At 36.4% G+C, this 18,803-nt stretch overlaps 1 protein-coding gene across 2 annotated transcripts in view; it reads left to right on the top strand.

The window, feature by feature from the left end:
* LOC139144833 (E3 ubiquitin-protein ligase BRE1A-like) overlaps positions 1-18,803 on the top strand; it is a 26,728-nt gene extending 7,925 nt beyond the window's left edge. For both annotated transcript variants that reach the window (XM_070715626.1, XM_070715627.1), the window contains exons 10-18: positions 512-647; positions 1,249-1,370; positions 2,205-2,425; positions 3,302-3,569; positions 5,149-5,277; positions 12,570-12,779; positions 13,182-13,322; positions 14,300-14,401; positions 15,464-18,803. In XM_070715626.1, the coding sequence (XP_070571727.1) occupies positions 512-647; positions 1,249-1,370; positions 2,205-2,425; positions 3,302-3,569; positions 5,149-5,277; positions 12,570-12,779; positions 13,182-13,322; positions 14,300-14,401; positions 15,464-15,640 (1,506 nt within the window). In that variant the 3' untranslated portion in view covers positions 15,641-18,803. The remainder of the gene's footprint in view (positions 1-511; positions 648-1,248; positions 1,371-2,204; positions 2,426-3,301; positions 3,570-5,148; positions 5,278-12,569; positions 12,780-13,181; positions 13,323-14,299; positions 14,402-15,463) is intronic.

Raw genomic sequence — 18,803 nt, 5'->3', positions numbered from 1 at the left:
TTGATTGTAAAAGAGAATGGTTTGAAATTTCCTTTGGTTAAGTTTAACAAAAAAGTCACTCTCAAGGTGTGTACCATCTTAACCCTTTGAGCGCCAAAGTCTATTTTTGTCCCCTTTATAAAATAAAATCGCCGCCAATTTTTCCCAGATATTTGCCAACATTTTGAGAAAAAAATGTAACAAATGAAATAAAATGTCCATTTGGTCAAAAAAATTACAGAAAAATTACAGAAAAATTCATAAAAATTAAAATTTTTGGTGGGAAAAAATTACAGCGCTCAAAGGGCTAAATAACATGTCGCTGTTTGACTTTGTGGTAATTTCACCAGTGTATACAGATTTGTTGCATTTTCTGTGCTTTTAAAACTTTGGACATGATACCATTGGCAAGACAAACTGTCGATAATGTTTGGTGATATAAACTGTCTTTTTACTGAGAATCATACATGCAAGTTTGTATAGCAAGCATCTTCAAAGTTTGAAAAACTTTTTATGTCTTTTTTTTCAACAGAGTGATGAGCTATCATGCCAGAAAAAGCTCAGGACTGAAGTTATCCAGCTTGAAGATACACTTGCTCAAGTACGCAAAGAGTATGAAATGCTGAGAATTGAATTTGAACAAACACTAGCAACAAATGAACAAGCAGGTATGATATTTCTCTGATGCCTGATGACTTTCAAGATATCCTCCTGTTTAAAATCAATGTCTTGGACATAAATATTGATAGACTATGATAGATTTTGATGTTTTTCCTTTCTCCCATTCAGCCAGGTTTTTACCAGCTGCTCTGTGTTTATACTGTGTGAGATATGTGAAAACTTGGATGTGAAAAGATTCTTACATGGAAAAATTTAATCTATCTTTGACTGTGTTGAATTTTGTAAGATGACTTCGACGTTTCTCAAAGTATTGGGAATTCAAGTTCATAACGACTACAAATAGCAAATGAAATTTTAATATTTTAGAATATTGATGAGTTTTGACAGAATAACTCGCGTATGACTTTGGCAGAGATTGCAACCTCAGAAAAAGAATTTTTTTTGCGATTTTCATTTTATACATTGGTACTCTCAAAGAACTAAAATGGTGATTGTTGGTTGCATGCATAATTTTGAGTCTTGTACTTTAGACAAATATTTTGCATGATGAACAAACAACATGGCATGATTTTGAATCTGGCCAATTGCCAAAAATCTTCCAATTAATGACCTTTGACTTTTCTGAATCTTGTACTTCATAAAATACAGGTCCAATCAATAGAGAAATGAGGCATGTTATCACAAGTCTACAAACCCATAATCAACAATTAAAGTCAGAAGCTGCCAGGTACAAAAAGAAACTCAGAGAAGCTAATGCAGAAATTCATAAGGTAAAATGCAGCCATACTTTGCTGTCCATTCCCCTATCATTATTATAACTATTTCCGCAAATGTTTTTATCAAAATGTACCAGAAATAGTCACAGTCACTGTCATTTTAATTGCTGTTATGAAAATGTGAGATCAAAATTAGTTTTCTTACAATTTTTGTTATTGCAATGAACACTTTCTGTATCAACCAAACATGTACATATACAGTGAAAATATCCGTATACACTACAGTGAAAATATACATGTACATAAGGGGTCTCTTGTGGAAACTATGGAATTTCCTTCAGTAGATATATGTCTATCATGCACAAATAATAAGTCCATTCAACTTATAACCTTCATCTGACAATTCTCTTTATCTCAGAGAGGTAAATTGATGAGAGAGGTTTTCTTAGGGACAAACTTAACCACACAATGTGTACCCCCAAGTATTTGGATCTCACTTTTGTAAATGTACACGGTCATGCACTTGCCAGTGGTGAACAAAATGTTTTCAGATCCACAGGCCCACTCGCTGGTAGTCATATAAAACCACCAGCTCAGCCTCAGTTTCCACTAGCCCCCTAGTCAACATCTTGGTTACTAGCTGAATAATTCTCTGGTCCAGTGTGTTAGTAGGAACAAAAAAACTACAAGCTTTATCATAGAATTATACTTGTTCATGAGCTATGGCTAGTGAATATGCTCACCTCAGACATTTCCCATGTGTACAAGTGAACACAAACTTGCGTGCTCAATGGCAAATTCATATACACAAAAACTCACACATGCCCACACAGTCATACAAACTTATATAAAGTACATGTTGTCAAAACACCATCATTGCTGTTTCAGTTAAAAAACGAATCTGGGGGAAGTGAGAAGAAAGAGCAGGGCCAAGAAAGGGACCATCCACAAGTAAAGAAGGAGCCGGGAACACACCAGTCAGACGACAAGAAAGAAAACAGAGAGAAAGACAAAGACAAAGAACATGATAAAAAAGAAGAAAAAGAGAAACACGATAAAAAGGCAGCGAGCGATGCGGATGTTATCAAGGAACTTAAGGCTCAACTCAAGTAAGTGGCCTGGTTCATCAGAAAGTGTAGATGTGTTGTATGATTGAAAATGTCATACTTTGGCTGCATGTTATGTGAGTATTATATTTATGATAATGACACAAGGTACAGATAACATCTGATAAAAAGTGAAAAATAACTTCCCAGCTCAATGGATTTATATGTCTCTTTGTTCACACCAACAACATTAAGTAAGAGTACAAAAATAAAACAATCTAGTATATATCATAACAATAAAACAGGTTGCCAATGTTTATATAAACAATCTTGCCCTACTGAAAAACTTGTTTCAATAAATTTTGGTATGTTATTCGTCTGAATGATATGAAAGAAATTATAAATCCCTTTAGAAATTCTTAAAAGCTGCAAAAGTGATAATTGCAATATTCATGTTCTGATCTTTGCATTCTCACGTTGTGCACTACCATGAAAATCAACTGATCTGTGCCAAAGTATTGGAGTCAATTTTCATAGTGGAGAAGAAAAAGTCCTTTATAAACATTTTTCTGTCAAAACATAACTTTTCAGACATAGAAACTATATGAGAAAGCCACAGGAGGTCAGCTCATGGCACTTTTGTCTTTTGTCTATATGAGAGACAGACAGTAAACCCTCAGTGAAAAGTTTTTCAGTGCTTTTTTTATCAGTTATATTAGACTCATCATGTGTTTTGATAATTTAAAGTGTGACCTGTTCAGAGTATGCATTTGTCAATGTACATTGAGTCTTATTGAAAGCATGTTCCGGTAGAATATATCACCTTTTCCTCCTGAATAAACAAAAAAAACTTTATCGCAAAATAATGTTGGGTGAAAAACTATTTCTGGTGTAATGAACTTATTGGTTGAGGTGTTTTCATTTCCCTTTCCATGACAGGAAATCTCAAGAAAGTCAAAAAGAAATGAAACTTCTTCTAGACATGTACAAAGGCTGTGCCAAGGAACAGAGGGATAAAGTCCAACTGATGGCAGCAGAGAAGAAAGCCAGGGGAGACGTTGAAGATCTTAAACAGCGTCTCAGGCACATGGAGGAGAAGGAGAGGCAAGAAAGTAAAAAATTAGCAGATGAAGATGCCATCAGACAAATTAAACACTTAGAAGACCGTATACAAGAACTACAAAAAAAACTTACTGCAACAAAACAAGTGAGTTTTCATGTATTTCTTTAACGTGATTTCATATTTTGTTTATCGGACACACCTGAATGATTTCAAATGTTCTCATAATTGCATCATTATCAAAGATATTATGCCATTTGTAGTGTAGTTGGATATTTCATGGTGACGTTACAGGCTTTTATATATCCATGATGTCACATTTTGATAGAAATAAGACATGAAATAGTCTTCATTTGGAGTACTGTGGGTCTCCTCTGTAGAAATGACTTTATCATGTCAGGGGGTTTCTCACAAAGTAGAAATGAGTCGTGAGAATGAAACAAATTGGAATTATTGGTCATTGCCAGGGATGTTGTAACTTGTGATTTCCATCAACAGGCATCAGCTTTTGTACTCAAGGTATCACAACAACATTCTTACATTTCTTTCAATTGAAGAGGGCAAGCTATTTGAAAATGGAACAGATTGTTTATTTTTCATCAAAAGAAATATAACAGGAACTTTGTCTTGGTTATATCAGAATACAATCAAAGATCAACTTGTTTACATAAAAACTAAACTAATTTTTAAATTTCCTGTTCATTCATTGCAGACTCTTAGCAAAGCGAAATATGAATTGTCAGCTCTGTTTTGACAGTTTTAAGCACATGTATAGTGATGTGTTATTGTTCATCATCTAAAGTGACAGAATTTGTCACTTGATATCACAAGCAATGGTTTATTATCTGTGTTTTTCACATTATTCTTATGTACAAAATAATATATAAAGACATAAAAAAGAATCCATGTATCAAAATATCAGTACTTTCAAACCTCATTCTTCTCGTTATTTTAATCACACATACCCTTGGTTGTATCTTGGTAACTTTGATACCAGTGATTGCCTCTGTCTCCAAGAATTGTTTCAGTGTCCAAATGTAATTCACAGGAAAACAAAGCAGTGAAAGTTTGTAACAGAAATGAAAATTCTAACACTCGTTTTTCTCGTTACACGATGTATCACATAGTATTACAGAGAATATACCAATTTTGTGAAATACATAATGTATCTTATCAGTGATTCAAGACTTGAAATGATTTTTTCTGCCGACATGCACAAGTATGCATGCCAGGTTTTCCATCAACATGCAGCATTGGGGTGTCCTACTCTTCCTTCTCACAATCACAGACACAAACAAGTTCATTCTTTTGCATTAGTGGCCCATATTGCTGTGTTAAGGTATTTTGAGTGCTTTCCCTTTGCAAGGCCAAAGGCAGTTTCATATGTATCCATCTTCTGTGCAAGTTCCATGAACTTCTTTAAGTTCACACTGTCTGCAAATTTAGTTTTAATTTCCAAATAATCTAAAAAGGAGTTAACAATTTGCCGGTCAATAGACAAGAGGACCAACTTTGGAATGATCTAACTTGTACAGGTATAGATCAGAATATATGCTGTGTTCTTTTCAATATGCAGCATGTGCACATTGATCTGGGAATCTACAGGCACCAAGAAAACATGGACACTACTTGTACACAGTGCATCCCGGAGTATTTCAAGCTTTATTGCTCATGCATATTTGTAATCAAAAAGTAAAAAGCTAAGTTGTGTATTTTTGTCTGACAGGAGGAAGAGGCGTTGTTGTCAGACATGGACGTAACAGGGCAAGCATTTGAAGATATGCAGGAACAGAATGCAAGGCTACTACAGCAACTTCGAGAAAAAGATGATGCTTACTTCAAACTAATGTCAGAGGTAAGCCAGTGTACTTTTTTGAAAAAGTAATACTGTACTTAGAATCCATCATAACAGACAATATTTGGTTGTTTCACTCACACTGACACTATCAGTGTTAGTGTTGCTACACATATATATACGTACTTGTCCGAGTATAAGCCCCCGGTTCGGCAACGCTAAATGGCAATATAACTAGGGGAGGGGCTTACACTCAAGCAACCTCATGTTATCTGCCATGGTCGCTTAATTTATGCTAATTTTATGCACGATTTTTTCAACACCACTGGATCTTTCTATCGCTTTCAAATCGACTTACACAATCAAAGAAATTGATTACACAATCTCTGAATACAGAAGTGGCATTTCGGTGAAATTTCAGCGTCGAAAAAAAACCCGAACTTGAAACAAAGACGTCATGTATGCTGCTGATCAACAGTAATGTGAACTGGCATGCACTGCCTACAGGGAAAGGCAACTCAATATTCCAGTAAAACTGTCTACATCTTGTGAAAACAACAACATAGCAGTGAAAATTGTAATAGTTACCAGGAAAGTCTTCAAATGAAAGGATTATTGCTTCAAACAAAAGAAACTGCATGTTTAGAGGATGAAAACATCATGGTCGTGAATAAAAATAAACAGTGGCAGACGTGAGTGAGACTATTCTATTTAGGAGACGGGGGATGAGCAGGGTCAAAGAATCAAGAATGTACTTGAAAAACGTCACTTTCCTTACGATGCTGTCAAGGGAACTCCAGTTTCCCATTGTTTTAACATCTTTTAATAGTTTCTTTATTATCTAAAAGTAATTTTACCAAGTTAAAGGACCAAATATACTCTCCCAACCTTTCTGTATTTGAGTTACACTAGGGTAGGGGCTTATACACGGATGTAATGCATTTTCAAAAAGCCTCTGAAATCGGGGGGGGGGGTATACACGAGCATGGGCTTATAATCGGACAAGTACGGTATATGTACACATATACATATATGTAATATATACACACTTGCATGATATATATATAAAGAAGAAAAAGAAAAGTGTAGATGTTGGATAGCTGGTGAACCCATTATACGTTACAGATCTGAATATGGTATCTTCTTCATAAATAATACTGTTTTTTTCCATTTTTTGGCTATAGCATACAATGTAAGATGTGTGTAAATTTTGCTAAAATCTGAAGACAAGATGAAATGTATAAAGTGTTAATGTGAAGAATAATGAGAAATTAATAAGGAATATTTATGGGGAAAAATTTCAAACTTTTCAAATTCAGTGAACACTGACATTAACAAATGACTTGTATAGTAGACATAAGAACTATGACATTATTCCGACCTTTCAATAATGAACTGCATACTAAATCAAATATCTCTTTCAAAAATTGCTTTTTTTGGAGAAAAGAAAAGGGAGTAATATAGGAAACGATAACACCCAAGTCATCAGTTCAAAGTTCCTACAGTGCCTAGGGATTTGTTGTAAACTGCTTAAATCCATCCTTGTTTGACAATTACTGTAAAAGCTTCTTTGCTTCAGGTGTAAATCAATAGATAACAGTTTCTGAGAATTTCATGAGCTTTGGATACATAATATTATCACATATATGCAATTCTGTTAACTCTACTGTCTGCCTTGAGAGCCGCTTTCAGTTCCTGCCAGAAAATCTCCCTGCCTAAGTTGTTCTCTGGCCATTCAAGGTAGCTCTTTGTCAGGAGTATTTTCCTTATCACCCGTGTCATCTTGTTGTCTGGGATTTCCTGTAACATCACCATCAGCAAGATATCCTTCTTATCTTCAAACAACTTGGTTTGTGCCATTCTCATTTCAAAGTAACACCACTCACTCTGTGCAAAGTGAGGGGATAGTACAAGCAGTGTTTTGTTGCTGTTCTCGATGCTGTATAGAATGTTTTCAAAAATGTCAATACCCGGCAAAAAGTCACGTTCGTGGATGCAAAGCTTGAACTCTGGAGGATCAGTGTTTTCTAACTTAGGAATCAATTCCCGCATGACCCATTCTTCATTGTGCTCACTGTAAACCACAAAGGCATCATATTTCTTATTAAGTGGCTGTTCCTCATCATTTTTTAGATGCCCATAAATACCACGCCATTTTTTCCACAAGAACAGTACGTAACGCACGTGCCAACGGAATCGAATGCCGAGTGCTGTAGCCAGAGTTGCTACAACAATAATACATGTGACAGGAATAGAGATGGCAAATGCCAGGGTACACTCCAGTCCAAACTTCAGAGATAACACTGACATGCCTTTCATTTCTTCTGGTGAGCCACAGTCTACTTGTCCTGACAACTGGACGTTTTTGTCATTTTGATACCACTGGACAAAACTTCTCATTTCACATCCGTAGCAAGAGAGGGGATTGCCTCTGATGTCAAAGTACTTCAGACTTGGTAGAGACATCAGCATATGAGTGTTTATCTTGGTGATTTGGTTTGAACTGATATCCAAGGATCGCAGATGTACAAGCGTGTTTGGTGGTACATCCATACCTGTAAATGATTCAAGGTCTGTCAGTGAAAGTTCCTCCAGGTTTGGAAATAACTTCAAAAGCTCTCGAAAGTCTTGCCCACTCACTATCCAGGAGCTTTCATGAATTTTAAGGGTTTTCAGATATTTCCAGGGTACTGGGTCCCTCTTGAGAAAATCTTCATACATATAGTCTGGCTTGCTGCTGCTGAGGATTGCATCTAAAACATGTGGTAGCAAAGATATTTGCATTCTTGATGTGGATTGTGTCAAGCATGGAAAGATTTGCCTTTCTAAGCATTTCAAAACTCAAAAGTCCCTTGTTGAAGAAACTCTTTATAGATGTCCTGGGACAAGAAATTTGGAGGTGTTCAAGAGATGGAACATCTTCCAGGTATAACATTTCAGGGTATTCACTAGTTACAGATAACCTTTTGAGACCTATGAGGCCTTTCAAGGGACGTACCTTAGGTATGTCTGTTTGTGAAACTTCAGGCCAACTGCCAATGTCATTTCCCTGCAGGTAAAGGGTTTGCAATGACACCAGGAAGGAAAAGACTCCATCAACCCGATAGCAAACCCCATTGTCGGACAGGTCTAGCGTTTTCAGATTTGGAAGGGAAGTGAAGGCATGTGGGTGAATTGATGAAAAACTGTTTTGTGAAAGGTCCAGTTCTACTAAAGAAGGAACTGCTGCAAAGACATGAGCAGGGATTTCTCCAGAAAATTCATTAAATCTTAGATTCAGATAATTCAACTGATGAAGGTCAGAAATACTTTGAGATACATCTGTGATGTTAGATAGCGAGTTACTTGTCAGTGTCAATTCATTCAAATTATCAATACCATGGAACACTCCTCTATGAAGGAACTCAACATAGCTGTACTCTATATTCAGGGTTTTTAGATGTTTCAGCCACTGAAATACTCCAGAAGGTAGTGCATCTATATTGCTATCTGAAATAGCTAGCTTCTCGAGTCTTGTCTCTTGCAGTGTTTCAAAAGTTGTATTTGTTAAACTTGTAGACTTGCACCAACCACTATCATGAGAGCAGCTGTACAGACCATGAATATACAGTGACTTAATTTCTAGGTGCCCTAGGTCCAAAAGTCGCTCAGCCAGTGTGGCCTGTGACATGCTCTTCATGTCAATATGTAATTCAGTAACGCTTCCAAGTCTCTTGGCCTTCGGAGATCGAACTCCGTTCCGTCTTAGAGCTTGTGTCTGCAACTTGCCATTTCCATCCTTCCATCCAGTCAGTGTCAGTTTCTCCAGTTTTGGAAAGACTCTCAGATCAACAGTCAGACAGTTTTCCCCAAAGGGGTTTTGCTTGACCATGATTTCTTTGATGCCAACCAGTGGTTTCAGTGCTGCTGAAGGAAAGCAAGATAGCTCATTTTGAGCCAAGCTAATCACTTTCAGCTGTGTTGAAGCCTTGAATATTCCATCTGGTAGTAAGGAAATGTTATTTTGATCCAAGTACAATCTTGTCAAGAGTCCAAGCCCATGGAAAGATGTTGGAAACAACTCAGTCAGAGAATTTGAATTCAGGATAAGAATCTTTAAGTTTTCAAGCTCTGAAAAAAGCTTTTCTGGAATAGATGCAAGTTTGTTACTGTGTAGATCCAGGATTTCTAGTCCCACAGTTTGGCTGAAAGATTTGCGATGAATAGAGTAGATTACATTTCCTGATAGGTTCAACAGTAGCAGTTGGTCCAGTCCCTTGAAGGAATCAGAACCAGTTTTCTCAATGTGATTTGATGACATGTCTAGATGCGATGCAAATACTGGGAGCTCATTGGGAACATCTTCAAGTCTTCTCCTTGAGCAGTCAACGTAGGTGTCATTGTAAACTTTACATACAGCCTGCTGTGTAGATGCCTCAGTGCACAGTAGGAGTAGAAACAGCATCAAACAGAACACAGCCATCCTTGTAGCGATGTCACAGTTAAGAGTCAATATCCAATCAGAAGTCACAGTTTTAACCCCTTGACTACCTATGGCGCCGGATATATCCGCGCCATATTGAATTACCATATACCTTGAGTGCCGGAAATATCCGGCACAGTAAAATAGGCGTATTTGCTTCGTTTTTGTCCGTAAAAATCCTGTAATTTTGGCATCGGCACACAGCGCGACTAAGATTGATGTATTCCGATCTGGCCTGAATGTGATTGCATCCCCGTACGTCCGAGTATGGCCAAAATCCGGAAGCAAATGTCATGACCCATGACCTCGACCCTGAAAGGTCAGGCTGATCACAGAAGTGTTGTGCTGATTTTTTACAGTTTTCAGAAGTACGGACGATCGCAAAGATGTTTATGGTTTTTTTTTAATGAAATGAAATGTTTATTTATTGAAAACAAATGATTTATATGTAAATATGTTCTATTAACAGCAATATTCGTGAATGAAACTAGAGGAAATACAATTTTTTACTATAAGCCAGTGAAATTTTATAGCAGCCATATTATCAATATGACTGGTCACATGACTGGTCATGTGTTTGGTCATGTGATATGTTGTTCCCTAAAATGTATTTTTAAATATTGTGAATTATTTTTTGATAAATCATAACCATTTTAGATGCATGTTTCTGCAAGGAAATCATAAAGCAGGTGTTTACAAATATAAAATGTGTTGATTTTCAAATACAGAATCATGTCAGATGCTGATGATTGTGGTCCATTTACTCTGCCTTTTGTGAGAAAAATCTTAAATTGGTACATCTATAAATAAAGTAAAGGGTAGTTATTATTACATATATGTAAAGACAATGCCATGGAAATTTAACTGTATTCAAATTTGCGTCATTTTATGAATTCAAAACACGTCCTGATGCTTCAAATATTCATATTCTTTGCCAACTCTGGTCACATGATGTGTCATGTGATCAGTCACGTGACCTGGAAATACAAAACTTATGTATAAAAAAGTGGGAAATTTCATGCTGATTCAGAAAATATATGGTTTATTGGTACTTACTTAATTTTTACTCTAAGCAGTGTTCATGCAATGACCACACCCAAGATTTTATCAATATTTACATAAGGGGCCTGGTATATAGGAATACATTGGCCTTGGTAGTCAAGGGGTTAAGTCAATGTCCGACAAGAAGACCTTCAGTTTCTTTGAACATTCTGTGCAGATCTGCTGCAGAGTTGTCAAGTGTCACGTCAACCAAGAACAATACATGTACTGAGCTGTATGTCTTCAGAATGTGTGAAGTGAAGTCTGAGAAGGCTAACTTTAAATAGATGGAAATATGATATTTCTGAAATCACTTCTTCTTTTTTGCATTGTACAGTTTAGGAGTTCTTTTGTCTGATAGCTATAATGAATATTTGCAAAGAAGAATTTCCTGGTTGTAAAGAATCGTGACAAGGAAAACATTTAAATCCTCTTCTGCCTGTGCCACGATATCACAAAAAACAGTACAAAATCCAGGTAATACAGTGCAATTATTTTTTTTGATACTTTAAAAGGCATTTTCTAGCTCCTGATTGGCAATTTCCATCTGAAATGGCATGAGCCACAGGTATTTTAAACAACAAGTTTATTTCCAATTAAGCTTACACTCAGCAAAATTCAATTGACATATTTGTGAAGTGTAACGTCAGGACAAGACATCATGGCCCAGTGGGTAAGGTACTAGACTCACAATTAAACGGTTTAAGATTCAATATCCACCCAGATGTGGCCAGAGTAGGGGACTCACCATCAGATTATGGTAAATTCAAACACTCCAGCAGTGTGTTGTACCCTTCAGTAAGGCACTTTACTCCTCATTGCTACATAGGGTAGTTGATGATGGTTAACCTCATCAAGCAATTTGGCTTCTCTCGCTTGGACCATACAGTAAATGCGAAATAAGACAAATCCAGGAGAAAGAGGATTATCATCTCCAAACAATAGAACAAGAGATATCATGTGAAGCATATGAATTTCTTTCCTTGCCAGATTGTCTCTTGTCCTTAAAGTTCCTCATATTCCGTATATTTCAATGAGGAACTTTCCAGAAGGAAGGGCAATTGTCATTGCTGGTCACATGCCTTGTACGAGCCAATGTGAATTGCTTATGATGCAGCAGACCATGCAGTCATCACGCGACTGAAGCTGACCCTGAGCTATTTTCAATTTGATGACGACTTTCGGATTTAAAAATGATCAAATTACATAATTTTCACTGAATTATAGCCATCGTGTAAGCTAATCTGCCATGATTAGCATAGGGAATCTCTCATTTACAAAATTAGTGCCTGAAAACTTGGCAAGCCACATAACAGTGATTGATACATATTCATGTTCCATTCAATGACGAAAAACCTTTTTATTTTGTGCCTTTCATGGAAATCATATGCTTATGAAGTCATTTACAACTTAACCCAAATGTTAGGTATGAAGTAAAAGTTGGAGTGGGAGAGGCACATAAAAAAAAAAGCAGCCCAAACAAGGGACCATGTACCTTCAAGGCAGCAGACCATTTGCTATCCGTGTGTCAGAGAAAGATCACCTACTCTTGGCCGCATCGTCCCTTGTTGGGGTGATAATATGTATTATTAGAGTTTTTGAATATGATGTTAAGCATTCAAATTTCTTTTTCTTTTCGGGTATTCTTTTTGTCCTGAAAGTTACTGTTTCTGTCTGAGAAACAAAACTTTGAATGTCCTGTATTGTTCAATGGTCAAAGCTCAGAACACGATGCCTGATTCACTCTAACCCACTCAATCATACCACTAATGACAAGACACATGAAGACCAGGACGTGGAGATTTTTGTGTTTTTTTACGTTGAAATGTTGTCTTATTTGTCAATGCAGAGAATAAAATCTAACCAGATTCACAAGCTGCTAAGAGAAGAGAAAGATGTGTTGGCAGACCAGGTGGCCACTCTACAAACACAAGTTGAAGCCCAGAACCAGGTGGTCAGGAAACTTGAAGAGAAAGAAAGAGTACTTCAAAATAATGTTTCTACCATGGAAAAGGAGCTCAGCCTGAGACAACAAGCCCTCGAAATAAATAAAAGAAAGGTGTTTATTTTCTCAAATCACAAGAAAATATTTTTATCGATGTGTTCAGATTTCAAGAAGAAGTTTGATAGGGTCTCTGAACTATGGTTTGGTGTCAGTGATTAAATTCTCAACAAAGTTAATGATTGGTTGTAAGATTTGTCACTTTATCATTCTGCCCATGTGTTGAAAGTGAAGAAGAATAAACAGGCAATAAACACCAATATGGACATAATGGATCGACAAAGACTAAACTCAGTACTTTACCAGTTTGCTTCAGAAAACTCGCTCCATCAGGATAAGTACTACCTCATCACTTTGAGAAATACTTGCGAAAGGGCTACAGGAATCTGTCATGAAATCACACTTTTTTCCCTCCTTAAAAAAGCTGATATTGGTATTTTGGTTTATTCTAATGTTCAGGCGGTTGATGCATCACAGACATCAACGGACAGTAAGAAACTAGTGGACAGGTACCAGAATCAAGTGAATACGTTACAGACCAAGGTGACAGAGAAAGCCTCTGAAGTGGAGCAGTATGGACACAAGTATAGACGATGTCAGGTAAGATCTAGCAAACAATCGATGGATTTCATAGATTGCCGTACTCAAATATGCAGTCATTCTCTATGTCATTGCAGGACTGTGGGCAGACTTTGAATATACATGTACCCCAATACTGTTAGTTGTGCAATCAGATGAATCTTGGTATGAGTGAAGATAATTGACACAACTTTTGAATACAAATTAACCTTTGAGTGCTGTAATTTTTCCCACCAAAATTTCAGTGTAACATGTTACGAATCTTTATGAATTTTCCTGTAATTTTTTGATAATTTTGGACCACATGGACATAACATTTCAATGGCTGCAATTTTTGACCAAAATTTTGAGAAAAATCTGAAAAAACTTGTCAAGATCTGAAAAAAGTTGCTGGCTATGTCATATTCTATAAAGGCAACAAAAGTTGACTTTGGCACTCAAAGGGTTAAATTGGTTTTCCTAGGGGGTCCCTAGCTGTGTACTTATCCATATGCAATTCTTATCTTGAACCCTGATGACTCTCTGGCTTAGCCATAAAGAATGCAAAACACTTCTTGTTCCCACTACTCTTCATGCTCTCTATTCAATCTGCAATGCCTGAGTATCAGGAGGAAATTTCAACAGTAAATAAATATTAACATTTCAGAGACATCTGAAACTCAGTTTTCACATTATTTATCTGCTGAACATTTTTCACTGTAATAAGCCAATTTTCAAAAGAAGAAAGAGTATTCTTTTTTGTGTAACTCAAAATTTCCTCTAGAATGTTGTTGAATTTTTAGTGTAATCTATAATTTTGATAACAATTTGTAATGTCTCTGAAAACAAACACTGCCAGACATACATTTATCATGAAGATTTAGCTTATTGGAATTTCCAGTTATATGGCATCTTATGTGGATTTTATATGTTCAGCAAATGATAAAAACAGCATGAACACCTGATATGATTTCATTGACTGACCACTCAAATTTGTCTTGGCTTTGTTTGTGATACAGGAGGAAATAGCAAGTCTTCGAAGGAAGCTTGAAAGAGCAAGAAGAATAGAACTTGCTGGAAGTGCTGATGAGATCCTAATGGAAGAAGTCAAAACATACAAAGTAAGCATGTCTCCATTCATGATACACTGATTTAACATTTGAATATTATATCCTTTTGCAGCAGGTGTGAATTTTGGCCTTATTTGTGCTGTAGCCATGATGGAGTGTGCAACTTATTGGCTTTACACACCTTCCATTCTCGTAATGAAATGAAATGTCAGTTGCATGCTATGATAATTGTGTCTAATATAGCTAGTACCATGTCTCGGGTAAGGTAGGAACCTCTTTAGAGGAGATATGATTGTGTCAAACTTGCATTTGCTGTTAAACAGCCACTGTATGCAGTCTTGATTACAGGATTCTTTTTGCATTCATTTCTGTATTCCACCATTTGAAAAAAAATTTAGTGGAAAAATTGGCTATCTTTTCATTGACCTCAGTTTAAAAAAGCTGTGAACATGGCTGCCGTTGATTACAGCATTGTTAATGATGTGCCATGATATCCATGGAATGCTAGTTTAGATGCTGCTGGTAAATTCAAGGGATCGATGTTTGACGTATCCAGATGTATATTTCTGCTGCTTGTAGTCCGAGTCCTTGACACATGTCCATGGTTTTTGATCCCCACATTGGCAGTGACTCCTGCACGAAATTCCCAAAATGTGACATGTAAAAAATTTCAGGCATGTCTTTGCATTTGTGTATTGAAGGGACAATAGTGCTAACTTTTCATAATATTTCCCTTCTTTTTTAGTTCCATTATATAAAATACAATATTCCTTCTTCTTCTCAAAAATAGAAAGTAATCGCCATATCAATGACAGGCAGTGTATTGTGAATAATACCTCATAATTGTTACAAATGACTGCTTGTGTGGGAAAAAACCCAGTTGTCAACAACAACATTGTAAACCACACTGTATTGACAAGTTTAACAAAAGGTAATTCAAGATGATTCTTGGAGTAGAAGAAGGCCACTCTTTTGCAAATGTACCAAAAATTATGGAAAAGACCAACATTACAGTTAATATAGGTTTAATGATGAGACTGTAAATTTGTTTTGAATTTGCAATCAGACTGTCATCTATCATTTATTTTCTGCATGCTTTTTTTATTCTCCTAGGCTCAACAGACATGTCCGTGCTGTAATGTGAAGAGGAAAGACACGGTCTTGACCAAATGTTTCCACGTCTTCTGTTCAGAATGCATCAAAACTAGATACGAAACGAGACAAAGGAAGTGCCCAGAATGCAATGCTGCATTCGGAGCTAATGACTACCATCGTATATATCTAGGATAGTAAACAACCCTTCTATTTATAAATAATGTGGTTTGAGACCAAGTACAAGCATACTGTGGAATTTGTGGTCGAAATGATCCTATCCTTGGTCACATGCCTGACAAGCAAACATATTGACATTTGAACTTTCTTTTGATCTGAGTACAAACCATATGATGTTGTGTTTGCCTCTTACATGGTCGTATAAGATCAAAATTCAGAAATAGCGTTTCAGTATTGCAAGGTGACTGAACTGCAGGGAACCTGATGGCCAGAGACTTGTGTGCAGAGATTTTTGATGTAAAAAACACTGCTTCTGCTGAGATGCAAGGAAAATATTTAAAACTTGAAATTTGTTTTTTGTGTGTTTTCTAATCGTTTTATGAAGCCGTATGAAATTGATCTGTCACTTCCGAAGTCATTCATGGACTTGATTGGTTAAGTGTATAGTTTTTTTCACTGAGATGACATTGCAAGCTCACAGCGTTGTGGTTTAATTGTGAGACTTGATTAGATGTAGGGATGTAGGGGATATTTTTATGAAGTTGTCACCAGATTGAGATTGTGATGCAACCCAATGCGCTAACACACAAACAAGTGAAAGAGAGAAACCTGCCACCATCTTGGTTTGTAATTTCAAACCATCTTTGTCATTCATATGCATATTAATGAGACTTTCAGCAGTCCTTGTCATCTTATGAATCTGGTTAAAAAAAAGACAAACAAAAAAACCCCAACATTTGTAATGGTGTCTTGAGCAAAACATCACAAATTTGCAAGATCAAGTGTACATGCATCTACGAATTGCAATCATAGTACATGTGCAAAAACTGTCATTTTATTGGACATGTGGCACCGTTCAACATTAAATGTCAAACTATACGTTATGATTTCTGGATCAATTTGTTTCCCATCCTCAAAATTGAAGAGTTGAAATTCTCGCTGATAAATCTTTCTGTTTCGGTCAAATGTGCCCTACATGCCACATCTGTTTACAAACATTGCACTGTGTATCATATACGACTTCCTAACCCTTGGAGTCAATGCAGTAATTTCCAAAAGTCCCTGTTTGTCTGTTCTTTACCTAAACATGTTGTGGCTTTGTTATCAAACAGGATACTTTTCAATCAGTAATTAGTCATATGGACACAGAGGGCACACTTATAATATTGCTCAGTTCTCAAGAGTCTGTGAGAGCATCTAAAATTAATGCTCTCATCTCTGCATTAGAGGAATAGGTCACCCATACTTATGCCCTATTCAACCCAAATCCTTGTAAATAGGTCCACAATCACTATTGATAACAATGGGGTTGGGCCAAACCATGATGGCGAAAGGGTTACAGTAGCCAATTAATGCTTTGCACTTGGGAGGCCATACAAAAAAAGCAGGTCACCAAAACAGTTTTGCTGCCGATGTGCAGACATACCTCTTTTTCCCAATGTTTAGATACAGTGGTATGCAAATATGTGAGAGTCTGAATATTTGCTGGCAAGAATTTTGAATTGGTGGATTGAAATGGTATTGATTAACATGGGAGAATCAGGTTTAATATGTCCATGTGTTCTTTCATTTTGCATCGAAGTACCGCTAAAGACAAATGATTAAAAGAAACTACATTGTGATGGACGGAAAGTTGCCCTTTTTTAAGTTACACACACCTGAATTGAGTTCTGTATCATTAAATGGCCAAATAATAAAAAAAAAGATAAATGTAAAATAATAAAAAGCTAAAATCAAAGTAAAAAAAAAAAAACAAAAGAAAGAAAAACAATACCTGATGGGGGCTCATCCATAGTGATGCTGATCAGTGTCAATGAATGTGGTGTTTTGAAATCACTTTTTCAGGCAGACACTTTCAGGTCAGGCAAAAAGTCTGTTCACACTGCATATGTAGACTGTGTAGGGGACATGCATATACACACAGGAACATGTATTCACTGTTGTTATGGATGCATTTCAGTGTGCACGTGGAGACCAAATTAAGGTAAAGCCCAATAAGTAAGGTACCTGTCAAATTTGGTTGATGTGTATGATACAAGAACATATTCAAAACAAAAAGTCTTTTAAAAAAATAACAAAATAAACAAGTGACATAACAAGAAAAAAATGTGTGTTACCACATTCAACCGTAAACCGACTGGTAGAAGCGTGAGCTTTTACTTGTACTACACAAAGCAGATCAGTGTTTTTCCCACTCTCTCTATATTAAGATGATATGGCAGGGTTCATGTTGCCAAGCAATGGTTAGACTGGGAGTTTGTACAAGCCAGATGAAAACATTGATTTTATTTGCATTTATTTGTGAGCAAATAGAAATGATGTAACTCCAGGTATATAGTTGCTAGCCATTGACATCATGGAAATGTGATCTAGTTACATGTAAGCATTTTTTTCCTGTTAAAGTTGGGATGAAACATTTGTATTTAAGATGTCCTGTGGTACTGAGCATTTATTTTCTGGGTTTGGATGGTTGCTTCATTAAACCGTTGGATTTAAAAGTGTATGGATATCTTTAGAATCCAACTTGATGAAGAAAGCTGCATATTAAGATGGTATAAATATTCACTCACAAGAAGGGAGGGGGGGCATCTTTGGAATGTTGCCAGCAATAGCAACCATGTGCAAGATGAATCCTGTAGTATCTCCTTAATGTCGGAATGTAGCAAGCAGACAGATTTTATCAGCAGTTTAATGTAATATGGTATCAGTGCTGAGCAGAGCAGCGAGTTAAATCTCTGAGATGTTTTCAGGGATGTGTCAGAATTTTGCTTTGATGAAGAAGTACTGCAATACGATCTGACAACAGCAACATGGCAACTTTGGTGAGAGATGACAGCAGTATTTGAAATCAAAAGGTTTTTATTTCTGTAAATTTGTAAGTATCAAAGAGGCACAGCATTTATGATTAGGACTTGGGTAATTGTAATTGTCTTCAGTGAGCCCACAACCACTGAAGGATTCGTAAATTGTGAGCGATGCGCTGATCATAGAATAAACTAGTCTGTAGTGTAAATTTTACTGTTAGTAGTAGAGTCAGGATGGTGTACTTTGTTATGGGTTGCAGTTATTCTATGTAAATCTTTGTCCTATGTCCATTTTGATCTATGAATCTGAAGACAGGCAGTTTCGCTTTATTAAAAAGTAGATTTTTTATGCAATAACGTTTATGTATAAAACTTTG

Source organism: Ptychodera flava, chromosome 12 (assembly GCF_041260155.1).
Source record: "Ptychodera flava strain L36383 chromosome 12, AS_Pfla_20210202, whole genome shotgun sequence".
Classification (NCBI taxonomy): Eukaryota; Metazoa; Hemichordata; class Enteropneusta; family Ptychoderidae; genus Ptychodera; species Ptychodera flava.
The sequence above is the reverse complement of the archived record's forward strand: the minus strand, read 5'-3'. Positions and strand labels throughout refer to the sequence as shown.